The sequence below is a fragment of the Sus scrofa genome, chromosome 2 (genome assembly GCF_054392235.1).
Source record: "Sus scrofa isolate SSC_HxYL_T2T_F1_AM1 chromosome 2, Sscrofa_HxYL_maternal_Yorkshire_Landrace_v2.0, whole genome shotgun sequence".
In the NCBI taxonomy this organism is placed as follows: domain Eukaryota; kingdom Metazoa; phylum Chordata; class Mammalia; order Artiodactyla; family Suidae; genus Sus; species Sus scrofa.
The window spans coordinates 102,148,152-102,166,259 of record NC_139384.1 but is presented as its reverse complement, the minus strand read 5'-3'; the positions used below and the strand labels follow the sequence as shown (position 1 = coordinate 102,166,259).

Genomic DNA, 18,108 nt, shown 5'->3' with positions numbered 1-18,108 from the left:
TTAGAAAATTAAACACTTCTTCAGGCTGTCAAATAACCAGAATAAAATGACACCCCTGAATATCTGCTTTCTTTCTCTAAGGCAGATTTCCCTCTCTGGCTATTTATAACAGAAAAGGAAGAAAAAGAAAAGCATATCTGGTACATTCAGGATAGAGTCTGCAACTGTATTATTTCTAAGTATCTGTCCTTGAAGACTTCTTTCTCTCTCTCTCTTTCCCTCTTTCTATTTTTCTTTTTTTCTCTCTCTCTTTCATCAAGAAAAAGACAATGAGAGAGCAGTTGTTCCTGATGTTTCCATGTCTGAAAAACTATCAGAATTTTTTGGAGGAGAAAATGTATATTTGTAGCTTTTATAACTAAATTTATACTTGCTCAATACACTCCTCTGAATCAAACACTAATTGAAATATCATTTTGTACATCCTCTTTTACATCATGTTCTTGTACTAGGGATAATCTGTATGTAAACTCCATGGTCCTGGGTGTAGACACCTACTGCTGGTGTCTACAAGAAACCGGAAGCCAGAAGCTATGTGCCTTGCTTCATTGCCTTGATCTGGTCTTTAGGAACTTGGCTGAGGTTAGGGGCAGCCAGCCAATGACTTAGAGAAGAAAGGTGTAGATGTCAGGTAGGCCTCCAGGGAATTTCACTATCTTTATCTAAACCCCCTTCTGAGGTCCTTTAGGATCACATTTCCATCTTCTCCTTTTTGTATTGATTAGGTGAAGTATTCTTAGACATCACATTATCAGCTGCTGCACGAAGAGTGACAAGGTTGCAGTCACATCCACATTCAGATAACAGAGTTCACATTTCAAGTCCCTGATCTGGATGAGCCTAGGCACAATGAAGGAAATATCCTTTCTGGATGGTGAGAGATTAAAAATGTACCTTTAGTGAATTCCAAAGACCCTAGAAAAAGGAAGCCAACCCTCTAAGATCACTTTTTAAACAAACGAAAAATTTTTTTTGACTCTACAGATAGGGTCAGACATTTTATCCAACACTTCATATCTTCTTTGGCTTCTAGGAAATGCTAAGTAATATAAGGTCTTTGTTGCCTTCTTTGAAAAATAAAAGAAACACCACCAAAGGCAAAGGACTGGTGACAATCTCATTACATGTTAGCCTAAAGTATACAAATTACTCAGAGAAATTAAACAGAGATGAATATTCTTAGAAAGCCATGAAAAATGTGATTTTCTCCAGAAATCAGATACCAAGCGTTTCCTCCCCAACCTCTAAATCAAAGTGTTACAGTAAAATGTTTCTTTCAATAAAAGAGATCTTTTTTTTCTCGTTGCTGTAAATGTTCTGTTCATGGTTGGGCAGATTTCTCCAGAACTTAACTGGAAGACCATCTACATCATGACGGAACTATGCAAGCCAAAGCCAAGTTCCAACATGGAGTGATGGGAAAGGCTGGGCTGCTGAGAGGAGATGACTTCATTACGAAAAGAGAGGCTCTGTGCGTCGGTCCACACAGCAGCCAAATGGCTCAGCACATCTGCACTCGCCCTGAGGAGGCTGCCTGGAGCAGAGTATCAAAAATGCCATCATTTTTATAAAGGAAAAGATCAAAGTATAAATAAAGCAGTCCAACTGAATTGAATCAAAGACAGCAAACTTACTCCTCTCCTTAGTCACTTTCTCAAACTCTTTTCTTTTTCTCCCCACAGCCTGAAAAACATAAGTTATTATTATTATTTTTTAAAAAGCATTTGTCTGACTGAACCAAGACAAACTAAAGAGTCTGGTTTCTGAACACAAGGAAGCGGTAGAGATCTTAGAATCTAGTGGCAGGACAGAGAACAATGCAGAGGTTTTCTTAAGAGGCAAAACTATAGCAGTGGTGTTTACTTTCAGCGAGTACTAGGCTCCATTTATTTAATTAGAGTGGACGGAGACCCAGAGACATGAAGCTTAATGAAAGCACCATGGATGGGGCAAAAAAGCAATATGGCATCATTGGTGTCTCCTGTGAGCAAAGGTGGAAGCAAGACAGGAAACAAAGGAAGTTCTGCACAGTGAGAAGAATGTTTGGAGAACTCCAGTGCATGTATCAGAACAGGACATAGAAGTAACAGTAGTAACTACTTTAATTTTATCAGAAAAAAGAATTCCAGGGCAAGGTGAATGTCAGAGGCTTTAGGCTCCTGTCACAAAATATGAGTGATCACATTTTAACACTGTGATACAAAGGGGATCAAATATTTGCTATAACTCATCAACAAGAAAGAAGAGAAGAATATCTATAAGCAAATACTCATCACAGACTGCTCTCAATTTCTTTTCTATTTTCTTTGTTCAATTCACTTTGAGCACTTTCTATATGTACTGTTTTAGACCTTAGGTATTCAGGCATAATTCAAAAGGTCAGAATTTAGTCTCATCCTAAGGAAATTTATAATTTCTATGGAAAATAGTTAATGCATTGGAATAGTCAAGTTTATGATCTGCATAATAACAAGTGAACTTAAAAGGGAAAAACACATTTGTGTGTGTGTGTCCATTGGCTGGTCCATTCAGTCATCTTTTAAAACCATGCCACCAACTACAAATGGATCAGGAAAGAATGGTAGCGCAACAACTCTATTTTCTTTACTGGAAAATCTCTTCCATGAGCATATTCTACTGATATTGAATCCTGAGCATTAATCTTGTTATAGATGAGGAAATTGTGCTTTTTATTTTCCCATAATAAAAATAGGTGGTTAAATGATATGTAATCAGATCATTTTAAGTTTTCGAAAGTCTTCCACAGCTGATAAATCAAACCAAATTTGAATGGTGGAAGGAAAGCATTAAATGTCATTCTAACAAGAAAAGAAGCTCAAGGAAATTGATCAGTCCAAGAATAATAGGGTCTCTAGCTGCCGGGCACAAGTATCAAATGTAGAAAATTAGAGAAAAGAACAATGTGCTAAACATTGTTTTTCTTCTTAGTAATCAGAAAGTTGAAAAAATTTGATGTGAAATATAGTATTGAACATACAGCTTCCCTCAAAAATGCAGTTGAGAATGTATAATGGCCCTTCCTATCCCCTATTTCTGCAACTTCTTTGGGGATTGTTTTTGGGGGGTGGGTCCTCTTTTTCTCTCTGGTGGTAGCTGCCTCTGACTACATCCTCCCTCCATATCATGTGACACAGTATTTATCTCTCTCCCTACCACAGCTTTATTAAGATGTAAATAATAATATATAACATTGCGTAAGTTTAAGGTATAAAATGTGATTTGATCCATGTACATATTGTGAAATGTTAGCCACAATAACGTTGGTTAACACATCCTTTAACTCAAATAATTACCATTTTGTTGTTGTAGTTAGGGTAAGAACATTAAAGCCCTATGCTAATAGCAACTTTCAAATATACAGTACAGTATCATTAAGTATCGTCACCATGCTATACATTAGATCCCTGGAGCTTATTCATCTTATAATTGAAAATTTGTACCTTGACCAATATCTCCCAATGTTTCTCCTGGCAACCACCATTCTACTCTCAACATAATAAACAGGCCATATATGATAAGTCCAGAGCTAACATCATGCTCAAAGGTAAAAGGCTGAAAGCTTTCCCATTGAGATCAGGAACAAGACAAAGGTACCCACTCTCACCACTCTTATTCAAAACAGTACTAGGGTCCAGCCATGGTAGTTAGCCAAGAAAAAGAAATAAAAGTTAACCAAATCAGAAAAGAAGTAAAATTGTTTCTGTCTGCTGATGACATGATCTTGTTTATAGAAAATTCTAAAGACTTCATCAAAAAATGATTCAAGTTAATAAACTAGTAAAGTTTCAGGATGGAGGAGTTCCTGTCATGGTGCGGCAAAACGAATCTGACTAGGATCCATGAGGACACAGGTTCAATCCCTGGCCTCACTCAGTGGGTTAAGGATCCAGCGTTGCCATGAGCTGTGGTGTTGGTTGCAGATGCAGCTCAGGTCTGGTGTTGGAATGGCTGTGGTGTAGGCCAGAGGCTATGGCTCTGATTCAACCCCTACCCTGGGAACCTCCATATCCCGTGGGTGCAGCCATAAAAAGCAAATAAATACACAGATTTTTTTTTAAAAGTTTCAGGATGCAAAATCAACACACAAAAATCAGTTGCATTTCTACACAGTAACAACTATCTGAAAAAGAAATAAAGAAAACAATTCCATTTACAATAGCATCAAAGATAATAAAATACTTAATTTGGAATAAATTTAACCAAAGAATTAATCAAACCCCCTATGCACTCAAAATTATAAGTCATTGAGGAAAGAAATTGAAGAAGACACAAATAAGTGGAAAGATATCCTGTGTTCATGCATTAGAAAAGTCAATATTGTTAAAATGTCCATATTATCCCCAAATATCTATAGCTTCATTGTGACCCCTATTAAAGTTTCAATGGCATTTTTCACAGAAATAGGAAAAACACAATGTCTATCTTAGTTTGGGCTCTCCTGGAGGCAATCCCTGAGATAAGACTCAAATGCAAGTAGTTTATTTGAGAGGCAAGGCTAAGAAACATCTGTAGAGAAGTAGGGATTGAGACAAGGCAGGGAAGGAGGCTAGTTAAGGGTGCATTTTAGGCACGTTGCCACTATGGGCAAGTGGAGCTTATTCCCCCTAAGGGATGCTGAGAAACTGTGGAGAGCTTGTTCCTCAGAGGTATCCTATCTGAGAAAGAGGGAGCTGGAGTAGTTACACACCTTTTGCTGGCTAGAGGTGTAACTTTCCAAGGGGTATAACTCTTCTGCCACTTTTGCATGTGCGCAGGCCGCTGGGCTCTGGTGGCCAGAGAAAGCTCTCAGGCTAAATGATGCAGGGTCTGCAATGAGAAGTTGGTCCAGCATACACAGAAATAATAAAGGTGAAGAGATACAGGTGGGGTACCAATTGCAGCTGCTGTCATTCTCAATATTTTAATCATCACTGAGGCTGGCTAGGAGTGCAGGGCTGGCAACAACGGGTTTCCTACCTTGGCTGGGCAAGATGAGTTGACAAGTCTTAGGACATCAGAAAGGAGTGTAAATGCACTCAGCAACTTTTCCTTCTAGGGCCACTGTCCACCCACACTAGCATCATCCCTCTTGCTACCTTTCCCACAACCAGTGCTGCCTCATCAACAGGATCCCCAGCCTGAATCTCAGTGCCTTTTCTCCCTCCCATATAGTTTAATTCCCTTCTATATCTCAATGGCCAGGAAGAACTAGCCAGATGAGGCCTGAAAACTACTGTCCTGGGAATCATAAATGAATCTTAAATTCAAGGAAGTTAGGTCTAGAAGGGCTGTATATTCACCTTCTGCAAAGTCCTCTTGCTTCAGACAGGTAGGCACTGGTGGAAACTCTGTAAGAGCAGGGTCTTTAGATGCCAAGTTTATACCATGCATGTGGTTCCTTAGCCCAGCACTTGCCCAGAGTAGGTGCAAATATGTGTTGAATAGATGTAGAATGAACACATTTGTTGAGTGTGTTCTATGTGCTAAGAAACAAGGAAGGCTGGGACCAAAATGTAGCAGGCGGGAGAAACTTCCCATCCCTACCCAGCTTCCCTTTTTCAGGCCATCTGCCCTCACCAAGTGCCATCAGAGCTTTGACCCACCTGGGTCCCAGGTCCTGGGTCCCAGGTCCAGGGGCCAAGAGAGTTTCTTTTCCGTTTGCAGTTGAGGGAATCCAAATTCCCAGCAAACCAAGTAGGACGGTAATTGCATTTTCCTAAGGGGATTGTAAGCAATAATTAATACCATTAATTCTGCACTCCTCAATCTACACTCCCAACTAGTAAGTTCCACATGATCTTAAATCTTTGAGACAATGTATTCTGAGATCTAAAAGAATAATTTTACTCTGTTTGTAAGTAGAGACTGGCACATTGGGCTGTAAATGAAATGGGAAAGAATACCTACTGTAGGAATGCCAACTGCATCTTTAAAGAGGAAGAAGTGGGGACGTAGAGACCAAGAGTGCTCGTAGTTGAGGAATAAGCCAGAACCTTGATTGCAATCAGAAATTATTTCTTGAGGTGACCCAGAGATGCCTAAAGCAGACAGAAGGTACAGATTACAAACTAAAGAACCTGAGAGAGAACAGTGTTAACCTGGGAAAAGATAAGTAGATTATGTTTGGAAAATAGTGGGAGAGAAGTAAAGAGCAAAGGTGAGTAAAAAAATGAGGTTGCTTGAAACCAGGTTATCTGGCAGATTCTACTCAGTGAGGTTAAAAAATAAAAACCTGGAAATTATTGGTTGTCTTTTGTTTGTTTGTTTGTTTTTTACTATATCAGATGTTCTATTCTGAATAAATAAATGTCTTGAATCTTGGCAGATTCCATAACTACCTGTATACTTTTCATTAATTATACCCAATTTTGTATAAAGTGCTAATCTCATATACAAATTAAGGCTTTTTTCTATCAAAGCTTCTATTTCTGTGGCTCAAGGGACATTAACTTGGGCGGGGAGGATGTCTGCCTGCCTTTTTTTTTAAATGGAAGTTCCCAGGCTAGGGGTCAAATCAGAGCTGCAGCTAAGGTCTACACCACAGCCACAGCAACGCTGGATCTGAGCTGCATCTACAATCTACACCACATCTTGCATCAACACTGGATTCTTAACCCACTAAATTAGGCCAGGGATCAAAGTGGCATCTTCACCCACTCTATGTTAGATTCTTAACCCGCTGAGCCACAACAGATGTCTGCCTTTTTAGTCTTCCTGCTTCTCCCTGACTCAGGCACAGGATGGGGCTGAGCAGGCTGCTGTGGGACCTCTGCTCTTACTCTTTCCTAGGTTCTTTCCTAGGCGAAGGACAGAGACAAGACCCTCTTACTTAACTGGCTGCTGTTATAATCCTCTTTGGGATTATTAAAGCTTCCCTGGATAACAGTGATGCCCTTGGAGTGGCAGGTGTCCCAAACCTGGCCACTAAGAGGACACATATACACATTCCAAGGGTCTTTAAGGGACAGCCCTCCGCCCCCGCCCCCCGCCCATCACCACCACCGGCTGCAATCCTATAGGAGATGCAACCATGCTTCCTTCACTCCTCTACTTGACCGTGGTAGATATGCCTATATCCCCTGGTGCTGTGGTCTCCTAGTCTGACAGGCCACCTTTGGGACATAAGCAAGAGAGCTTAGTGCAGCTACTTTCTGTTTGATCATTAAGCCCATCAGAACACCCCTAATTCTTGCCAGATCACATATGGGAACAAGGCTACCTGTGCCCTCTGTCCTTACAATAACTTCTCTCCAAATATCTTTGTTCCTGTTCAGGTAGGTATAAGAATGATCAAAATATCTACTTCCTGGGTGGCTACCCTGAGTTCCACATCTTATAGACATACTCGATTTCTGTGAATTATTCTCTTGTAGCCTCCTTCTTACTTCTCCCTTGAGGAAAAGAGAGAAAATGAACAGCTCTCTCCACCAAAAAACAAACAACCAAAAAAACCCGTGAAATATAGTATAGGTGGAAGGAAGTATGAGAGATATTGGTGAGGAGAAAAATGGATTGCCAGGTTGTCTAAAGATGTAGAAATATATATCTCACCAGTGAGAAAAGATCTGCCTGCAAAGAAAGGAATGACAAAATCCTTTCCTCCTGCCTCCTCTGTCATCACCTGGTGGCTTTCTATCTGTGCCTTTATGTACTTGTGTGTGTTTCTGAGCTTCTTGTTCCAGATCTTTACATCTCATTTGAACAAAAATCTTCCAGGCGTTCCAGTGGTTAGGCAATCTCATACCAAATTCCAGAATTTCTTTTGATTCATAGCATTTTGGCAACTTCATGAAGATAGGAGAGATCTTGCTATGATTCAGCAGTAAGGAAAGAGGAACACTGCCAAGCCCCTGGAATTTCTGAACTGAAAAGGCAGGTGTTTCATGCAGGAGAGCATTGGGATGGTGGCAGTGATCTGAGTGTGAACTCTGGCGAGGTAAATGAGTTCCCGACATGTCAGATAGTTCCTGATCTGGATTCAGATGGAGGAATCTAATAAGCCTTAAGGTCTTAAAACTTGAGTGACACACAGAAAATGAGGAAGTAGCATAATGGAAGGACTGTTAGAACTGGAGTCACAGGATGGGGGCACAAATCTCTATTGTACTATGTACAAGTCTTGTGAACTTGAGGAAGCCAACTGACCTGCCCGATTTTCCTCACTGGCCACATGAGAGTAATAAGATCTACACAACAGAGGTGTTAATGTCAGGATTTGATGAGATAGTAAAACAAGCACCTAATACAGTGGCAAGACCATCAGGTACAGCTGTGCAACCTGTGCACTATGTAAGTGTCCAGTCAAGTGAATCAATAGACGTTGAAATGGTGCCCAAAGTCTATTAGGTAAGCCATTGACACAGCACGGGGCTACACTGGACAGGAAGACAGGGCAAATTATCTTCCACCTCTGAAACAAACTGAACACTGAGACTTGAACCAAAGATTCTATCTTCCCACAGCTGGCACCTCTTTCTAATTTTCACAATGTCTGAAGCACTTTAATAGCCACTAGATGAATGATTAAATGGAAGACTTTCTTGTAAGAGGGGCGCTTAGTCTAATCCTCCTAGCTACCGTTGAGGATAGCTCTCAATACACCCACAAGAGCAGGCTCCAAAAGAAGGAACTAGTCGAGGACCATCTGCAATTACGTCAGCATTTCTCAAGGTGTATCTTGTGCCACTGCCAAAAATGATTTGAAATTTGTAGCTTTAACATCAAAATTACAAACAATAGCAGAAAAATAAAAACATGGACCTATATCACCATTGAAAACTGTTGTGCTTAAAGAAAGTAAAAAGACAAGCCACAAACTAGGAGACAATTTTTGCCAATCATCTGTCTGACAAGGAACTTGTATCTAGACTATATAAAGAATTTGCACCACTCAATAGTGAAAAGAACAATAACCTAATTTTTAAAGATGAGCAGTGTCTGGATGGATATTTCTCCAAATGTATACAAATAACCAGTAAACACATGGAAAGATGCTCCATATCATTAACCATAAGGAAAATACTACTCAAAATACTAATGAAATACCACTTCACACCACCAAGGTGACAGAATCCAAATGCCAGATAAGAAGTCTTGGTGAGATATGCAGAATTCAGAACCCTCACATTCTGGTGGTGGGAATGTGAGATGGGAATAGTCTGGCTGTTTCTCAGGTTAGACATAAAGTTACCCAACTGCCCCAGCAATTTCACTCTAGGTGTATATCTTAGAGAATGAAAACATATGTCCACACAAAAACTTGTATACAAATGCTCACAGAAACATTACTCAAAACAGCTCATAGTAGAAACAGTCTACATTGACTGAAGAATAAATTAAAAAAATATGGCATGTCTATATAAAAGAATACTATTCAGCCGTAAAATGGACTGATATACTGATACATGCATGGTACAACATGACGAACTTGAAAATATTACACTAAGGGAAACAAGCCAGGCCAGACACAAAAAACTACACAATGTATGATTTCATCTACATGAAATGCCCACAATAGGCAAATGTATAGAGATAGAAGATAAGACGAGGGATTTGCCTAGGGCTGAAGAGTATAGGGAAATGGGGTCGTCTGCCAACATGTAGGGTGTTTCTTTCTGTGGTAATGGAAATGCTCTGGATTATGTTAATGCTGATCAATGTATAACTCTGTGAATGTAATAAAAAGCATTTAATTGTACAATTTAAATGGGGGAATTGTATGGTGTGTGAATTATATTTCAAAAGGTGTCACCCAAAAAAGTCAATGTATATTAAAAAATTATTTGTGATGCTTGTCAAATTGCAGGTGTCTGAGCCTTTCTTCAAACTTACTAAATTGGAGTTTCTATGAGTGTAATCCAGGAATGTTCAATACAAACAAGTACACTGGGTCATTCCCATTTGTACTGTTTGTAAACCACACAACCAGTTTGTCCTACCAATGAATCACGTTAGATTTGTGCTGTAGCTTTGGCTGGGAGATTTTTCCTTGCAATGCATGTGCATTTGAAGTCCAACAGTTGAGAAATAGTTTGGATTAAACAAACAAACAAACAAACAAACAAAAAGACCCTAACCCTTTTCTCAGTGTTAATGGTTAAAGGCAACTAAGTGGGAGATCTGTCTTTCAAGTTTTTTCATTAGTGTGCTCAATGATAGAAATGAAAGACCATAGAAGGAAAACTAAGAAAGTTTTGGTAATTCATGGTAGAAATTTCTTTTATCATCATCCTCACAATCAACCAAAATGAAGACAACAAGACTCTCTGGAAAGCGTCTAAAATTGGGGGGATCTAGGTTCTACTTGCCCTTCCACCATCAACCACTGGGGTGAGATTTCATCTTCCACATTTCAAATCCAGCCATTTTTTTTTTTTTAACAGTATTTGCTAAATTGGAATAAAAGTTAGTAGTGAGGGATGTTAATTTCAACTGCATGACACAGTAAATATCAAAATTTCCTATTAAAGATCTTTCATCCTTGGGTGGAATAACTATCTTTATATTTGTATAGAATGTTAGTATTTGTAGCATTAACATTTACAAAGTTACAAAGTTAGTATTCACTAGTCACTTAATCCTTGAACTATCCCCATGTATATATGTGGGAGACAGTAACAGGCCCTGTTAGGGACTTGGCAGGGACTTCTAGTTGCTCCTGATGTTAAAAATGTACCCATGACTTGTTTTAGTCAGGTACGGTAAGATAGCCGACATGGAAATGATTGTCCTGAAGGAAGAAATTTGTACTCATAGATCCCTAGAAATAGATGCGTGGCATGTCACACGGGGGCGCATGGGGAAGGATCAGGGATGAGTGAAAGCCTGATGAGTGAGAGCAGAGCATGGCCCAAAGCCACTATTATTATTATTATTATTATTATTATTATTATTTGTGGTTTGGGGAGGGGGAAGGTATGGGCACGACAAGGTATGCACACTGAGTGACTTTGGGATTGGATCATTTGAATAGATTTGGCAGGTTCTGGGCTGTAGAGGTACCTATAGCTGTCTGGCCTCTGGCTTTTAGAAGATTTAGGCTAGTGTTAGCTTGATAAGTGATAATTTTATAAAGGATATGGGTGGGCATATAGGCTTTGGATTAGTTGGTTTCTGAATTGAAGGCATGCTCATCTCTAGAATTAACTAGCTCCAGGAAGGATAGTCTCTCCAGGATCAAGGTCCCAAATGCCAGAGCATCAAAAACATAGGAAAGAAGGAAATACAGTGAGTATACCCCCCCAACGAATTGTCTCTCTAATAGGTCACCCCTTCTTTCATAGCATACTTAGATGTTTAATACTGAGAAAATGACAACATTTCCCCAATTCTCTTGCAATCAAGAAGGACCACATGACCAAATTCTGGCTACTATGATGGGAGGGGAAATTGTGAGCAATTTTAGAATATATCCTTCAAGAACAGCAACATGGCCTTTCTTCCCTCCTATCTTCAACTTGCTGCCTGAAATGTAGATGTGACAGTTAGCCTTTTTGGATCAGCTGTGTAAGGACAATAGCCCAGTGGTGGCAGAGAAGCAAGGGAGAAGGAGCATGGGTCCTAAGTATCTGCCATGCCCTAGTGCTGGTCTGCTTACATTCAGTTAATCAGATTGTCCCATGAGAGAGAAATGAATTTATGACTTCTTAAGTCACTTTAATTTTGAGGCTCTGTTACCACTTTAATTTTGAGGCTCTGTTACCACTTTAATTTTGAGGTTCTGTTACAAAGATTAACCCAGACAGATGAGCTATAGTGTTCATCTGTGTAAGCATCTTCCACACTGCACACTGCATGGCCTCTGTGCTGTACACGCTGGCCCCAAATACAGTCCCATTTCTCCAGTGAGGACAGGAAAGCTGCAGGAGGTTAAGCCACATCTTTAGCAAAGCCTAGATCCAAAGCCCTACAAGATTATAGAATTTCCAGAGGACAATATAGTTTCATTATAAAATAAAATGCAGTAACATACCAACCTTCTTAGGCAAAAGATAAAATTACGTTAAGTACTAGAATTCAATATTTACGTACTTAGAAATGAAAGTAAGACACTTAAACAAAAATAGATTTGGAGAGAATTCTGCGGAATGTTGTTCAACATGTAACAGGATTATCTCCTTAAATTCAATAGGCAACATGACAGGCTGTGCACAGGGACAGTGATAATGCCTGGAAGTGTAGGTCTATCATTTGCATGCATTAAGATGGAAATTGAGCATCCATATTTTACTTACATGTGCCAGTGAAGTGATTGCACTTCCCAAGATCCCTTTGTACTCATAATTACGTGATTTGTGAACCAAATGAGTGGTTTCAGGATGGAAATAGGTACATAGGAACTCCATTTGGGAGGTCCAATTTTGACATAAATGACTGGAGACTTTTTATGAAAGGAAGCTTAGATACTGGATTCAAATTCGGTTTATTTAGAACATGTGATATTTGGGGATTCATTTATTTGAAGGGTCCAATTTGATTTTCAGTACTTAAAAGTGCACTTTAACTGGAAGATGTAGTTAAGGGATGATGGAAATAAATAATCTGTAACAAGGAAACAAGTACTAGGTATCATTTTTATCGGTAGGGTATATCATATCAATTCTGCAGCCATAAGAAAAATAGTGTCAAAATTTTATATGGATTGTAACAATATTCTGCAGTTATCTTCCAGCTGCTCTAAATCGCATGTGTGTAAGAGTAGCAATTGCAAAATGGAATTTTGTCTCCAGAGACCGAAGAGATACTTTTCTAAAAACACCCTAAAATTCATAGTTTAAATTACAAGTTTTCACCTTCCTTGGAAAGTCATATTTTTTCCTCTTGTGCAAGTAGCTTCTATAGGAAATGAAATAGTCTTAAAAGCAAGCATTCGTTATTGATTCAGGAGTTTTCTTTTTTCTTTTTCTTTTTTTCTTTTTTTTTTGCTTTTTAGGGCCACAACCTCAACATATGGAGTTTCTCAGGTTAGGGGGTGATTTTGAGCTGTAGCTGCCAGCCTACACCATTGCCACAGCAACATAAGATCTGAGCCACATCTGTGAACTACACCACAGCTCATGGCAATCCTGGATCCTTAACCCACTGAGCAAGGCCAGGGATCGAACCTGCCTCCTCATGGATCCCAGTCAGATTCGTTTCCTCTGAGCCACGATGGGAACTTCCGATTCAGAAGTTTTCTTACCCTACTAGTGCTGTATTACTATAATCATATTACTACCATATCTACTATATCTCGAGGTGTTAGCAGAAGTGCTTTCAAATACACTCACACTGCTTGAAAATTAGCCTTGCATTTGCAAGTCTGAGATGGTCTCCAGTTCTTCCTAAGTGCAAGAAGGGAAGCAGAAAGACTCCTAGCCTGATGTGAAGGCCCCTGAGAGTGCTTGATTCACATGGCTGGCATGGGGCAGTTCTGTTAGCCATCTTGAAATAATGATTTGGGAACAACTATAACCTAAAATGCTGGGTAAAATAACATTCAGAAAGTTTGCAGCTAATCATAGTTTTTAAATTGGTTAGGAAAACCACCATGAGTTTGAAAAAGGATGTCCTCCTTGGTTAAAGCAAATGTGTAAGGCTGGCACTGATTTCTAACTTCTATTTTGGTCACAAATCTAATCACAATATTATCTTTCTTTATGGAAGCCAAAATATTTGGTTTCCAGGGTAATGTCTGCATAAAAGATGCAAAAGATGCTACAATCTCAGATGTGCTCTAAATTTCTTTCATTCATTCTCCAAATGATTATGATAGTAAAAATAATAAAAAAATAGTAATGCCCACCAACTGTTGATCATTTAATATAAGCCACACACATCTTCATAATCACTGTGAAAAGTAGGTATTATTATTCTAGCTATACAGAAGGGAAAACTGAAGTTCAGAGGGAAAAGACACTACTTCAGGCAATCAAGATACGACAGATCCCCCTTGCTGATTCCATGGACAACACACCATATAAATCTTTATACAGTTTTTGGAGGAGTTAGAGAAAGGGGCTGAGGGCAGAGAGAGCAGGTGTGAGATTACAGCAAGCAAACTCTTATATGTCTTATGAGAACATGACAATGGGGATTTATTGTGACACATTTTGTTTTTATTCTCAGATCTGAGACATCATCTTGTTCGAAGCAAAACTTGCTCTAGAAAAAGGCTGCAAGTGAATTTCCTATTTTAACTTTCCTAGGACATTCTTACTGTTTAGATAGGGGGCCACTTTCCCCACCTTCTTTTCCTTTTCTAAACTGAAGCTGAACAGAACAGGGACTGTCCTACTCCCCCCCTCTTTAAGAAAAGAAGAAAAAAAAAAAAAAAAAAGAAGAAGAAGGAGGAAACTGTGTGGCAAAACTACTTATCACATTTAAGTGGCCTCAGAATTAGTTAAGTGGTCTGTAAATCCTACCATCCTGAACATTCTGATAAACTCTGTTCTGGGGACATACTATTTTGATTTTGATAATTTGTCTTCTACCTCATTTAGTTTTACGCAAGAACACAGAAAAAATCAATTGGTGTTTTGTTCCACCGCTTTTGCAAAATTAAATGCTTCTTTTTACCTTTTTTTTTTCTCCCCCATGCTTCAAAGTAACATGACGTGATAGCATCAGCCTTGGGTATTAGCCCTATCACAGATAGAAATGTTCTTGAAATAAGCTCAATAGGACTTTTTGTAATAACTTACCCATGTTCTCAGACTCCTATCAGGCCCTGAGGTAGTCATAATAAACATGAACTGAAGTTTCAAAATCTTCAGGAAATTCTGGCCTAAAAAAAAAAAAAAAAGCAACTATCTTTGGAGGTTTCTTTAAAGTTAATATAACATTTACAAACTAAGTCAATAATCTATAAAAGTAAAACCAGAAATTATTTAAGAATATAAGTAAGAAACATTTGTTTATATGGTCCTAAAAATTATAGACTTAAAATTTTCCAACAAAAGAAAGACAGCGATTTCATAAGAATAAGACTCTGTAACGGGAAAATGAACATTAAAAGTTTTGGTGTTTCAAGTGCTCTGTTTTCCTAAAGAAAGAGACAGTGGGATTTAGAAAAGTAGTTTATGACATTTTTCAGCAAAGTATAAAGTGTGTAAAACATGTTTAAATAAACATTAGCTCATTTATTCAATATCTTTGAGGTGGTCTTGTTGCCATGGAAAATTTAGTTTACCAGGAAAAGTTTAGTTCAGACTCAGATTATTTTCTTTTTACTGATATACCACTTAGAGATACCATGCACTTAGCAATCCTAGGTCACACATTGTGACCTTAAGTGTCTATCACAGCTAACCTCCTCAAGTTCATCTATTTTTTTTTTTTTTAAACCACTTGGCCACAAAGGACAATGAGTTTCATGTTTATTTCTGGAAATTACAATAGCCTAATGGACACTTTTCACATTTCAGAAATTTCCAACTCTAATATAGATAATTTTTCTTATAACAAATTGACATAAAAGTGAAATTCCCTGAGGCTTCTACCTTTGAAAGCATTTGCTTTTTTATAACACCCAGCCTGCCTTCATATATGTTGTTTCTTTTCTTTCTTTTTTTTTTTTTTTTTTTTGTCTTTTTGCCATTTCTTGGGCCGCTCCCACGGCATATGGAGGTTCCCAGGCTAGGGGTCTAATCGGAGCTATAACCACCGGCCTACGCCAGAGCCACAGCAACGTGGGATCTGAGCCGCATCTGCAACCTACACCACAGCTCACGGCAATGCCGGATCTGCAACCCTCTGAGCAAGGGCAGGGATCAAACCCGCAACCTCATGGTTCCTAGTCGGATTCGTTAACCACTGCACCACGACAGGAACTCCTGAAGACGTTTTTGATTATGTTGTTTCTATACCCTGTATGCTTTGTCTGATTCTTACCTTGGCTTATTTGGGAAAAAAACTGACCAAAATGTCAAGACCTGGATTAAGCTTACAGTATTCCATGAAGCTTTTCTGAAGTGGTCCCTCTGCTCACCCCTACCTTACTCTCCTCTTGCCTTTCAGAAGAGGTAATTATTATAAATTGTGTGTACTTCCATTTTTACATTTATCCTAGAAGGCTACAATTCATGCATTACACAAGGCTACAAAGCAAGGATTGTGGTTTTTTGGTTTGTTTTGTCTTATTTTGTTTTATCCTTGTATCCCAGATTTCTGGAGCAGCGTTTGACATCTAGATATCCTGAAAAATTACTGGTGAGGAAGAATGCATCTGATCTCTATTTCAGAGATACTTTTGTTTCCTTCTTGGTTCTCAAACTGAAATAAAATCCTCAGTGTACCTATTTTGTCATCATTTAAAAACTTATTCATGGACACATAAAGGTTGAAATAGCAACAGACTGCCTGGGTTTGCAATGTGACTTCACTCTTTTCTAGCTAAAAAAAACTTGGAAAAGTAACTGAATTCTACCCTCTCCTCAAAAGAGTAGTCTTCAATCTACTACCTGTAAAATAGGGATTATCATACTATTTACCTCATAGGATTCTTGTGCGTATTGACGGATATAATGTACACAAAGGACTGTGCCCAAGGCCCAGCACATGGAAACGGCTTTTATAAATGACAATTACCAGACTAGTGTCTAACAGTCCATTTTCATTTTTAAAAGCTGAGAAACAAAACCTTTACTTTGTGGTGGCTCCTTCCCATCTCCCTCTCTCCCATCTCTTCCTCCTCCACTTCCCCCTCCTCTAACAGCTATATTGAACTATGAGTGACAAACAAAGTAATGGGGCCAGAGTTGGAAGGTGAAAAAGCACTGCCCCCAGTCGACCGTAAGATCTTAAAAAATGAAGATTGGGTTGATTCAGTTTGGGTCACTTAGAAACCCAGTTACACATCAGCTGGACTACAAGAGAGACCTCGAAGGACTTTTCACTTTATTATCCTTTACATTTGATGCAGTTTATCGAGCAACTCTCATTAAATTGGATTTAAAAAGAAGCTGCTCGCCCTAAGCATTCTGGTGGCTGATTAACAGATACCACATTATGCTTCGTATCTTTTCTGCTGTCAACAAGGTGCTTCATCTGTTAAGAGTACATTTTTGGCTTTGGGAAGGCAGTGCAAATTAAATGCAACCCCTCAACAATGGAAAAAGAAGGTCAGACCTGAGACACTCTGACCTGAGCCACTGGCTATCATTTTCTGGGAAGTCACAAACAGGAGAGTTCATGGACTTGTGGATCGGAGGGTTCTCATTAGTACACATTTTAAGTATCCATTCCCCTCACATTATCCTTCCATCTTTGTAGTGTTTCAAACGAAAGCGATTCAGATGCGGAAAATTATTCTAGCCTTTGGGTGAAGCAACTGACACGCACACATCTGAGGTAGTGGGGGTGGAAAGTGGCAGCCCGTGGGGGCACTGGTACGGGGGGTGGGGAGTGAAATGGTTCCCAGAAGGTTGAACAATCTCTCTGGGAAGCCTCTCACAGGTGGTGAGTGTCCTGGGGCAAAGAGGACGCCCTGGCTGCAAGGTGTTCGTTTGTAATAAATCCCTCCAATGCAGGTTCAGATTGGGGGTGGAGATGGGCAAGTAAAATACCCTCACTGTGGGTAAAAGGCCTATAAATAAATGGGCCTGCATCTCAAGAGTTTCGGAAATGAACTTTTTGGATCCAAAGGCCCCTGTGTGAGGCAAAACAGTAGTAAAGAGTGAAGAGCAAGAAAGAAGAGAAAGCTGAAGTGGAGTAGGCTGAAGTCTCCAAATGCTAAAAGAGAGAGAAGCCTCTGTGTTAGTGCTTCTCCCTCTTACTTCTGAGGGTTATAATGCTGGATGGATGGATGGATGGATGGATGGAAGGATGGATGGATGGAAGGATGGATGGAGTCAAGATGGAGGAAGAAAAATCTCTAAGTATACAAGACTCCTCAAAATGTTTTTCTTCTAGGACTGCTTTATCAAATTGAAATTCACCAAACTCACCTAATTATTTCTCCTAAATATTTTAAGTAGTGTAAGCAGAGGTAGTTCACCATTAGAGAGGCATGTGTGGCAGATAAGAGTGAAAAAAGCATACTTTAGTGCATGACCAACTTGGATATAACCAGTACTGTGATGGTAAGTGTTTAATAACTGGCTCTCTGGATTAGAGGTGCAGGACCCTTGA

The 18,108-nt window shown here is 39.2% G+C and overlaps 2 protein-coding genes across 5 annotated transcripts in view; both read right to left on the bottom strand.

The window, feature by feature from the left end:
- Positions 1 to 14,758, bottom strand: part of VCAN (versican) — a 128,851-nt gene extending 114,093 nt beyond the window's left edge. For all 3 annotated transcript variants that reach the window (XM_021081073.2, XM_085009692.1, XM_085009691.1), the window contains exon 1: positions 14,682 to 14,758. In XM_021081073.2, coding sequence (XP_020936732.2) covers positions 14,682 to 14,729 — 48 coding nt within the window. In that variant the 5' untranslated portion in view covers positions 14,730 to 14,758. The remainder of the gene's footprint in view (positions 1 to 14,681) is intronic.
- Positions 229 to 18,108, bottom strand: part of XRCC4 (X-ray repair cross complementing 4) — a 335,612-nt gene continuing 317,732 nt past the window's right edge. For both annotated transcript variants that reach the window (XM_085013988.1, XM_085013987.1), the window contains exons 8-9: positions 14,682 to 14,764; positions 229 to 1,683 (exon numbers count right to left, since the gene is read on the bottom strand). In XM_085013988.1, the coding sequence (XP_084870114.1) occupies positions 14,701 to 14,764 (64 nt within the window). In that variant the 3' untranslated portion in view covers positions 229 to 1,683; positions 14,682 to 14,700. The remainder of the gene's footprint in view (positions 1,684 to 14,681; positions 14,765 to 18,108) is intronic.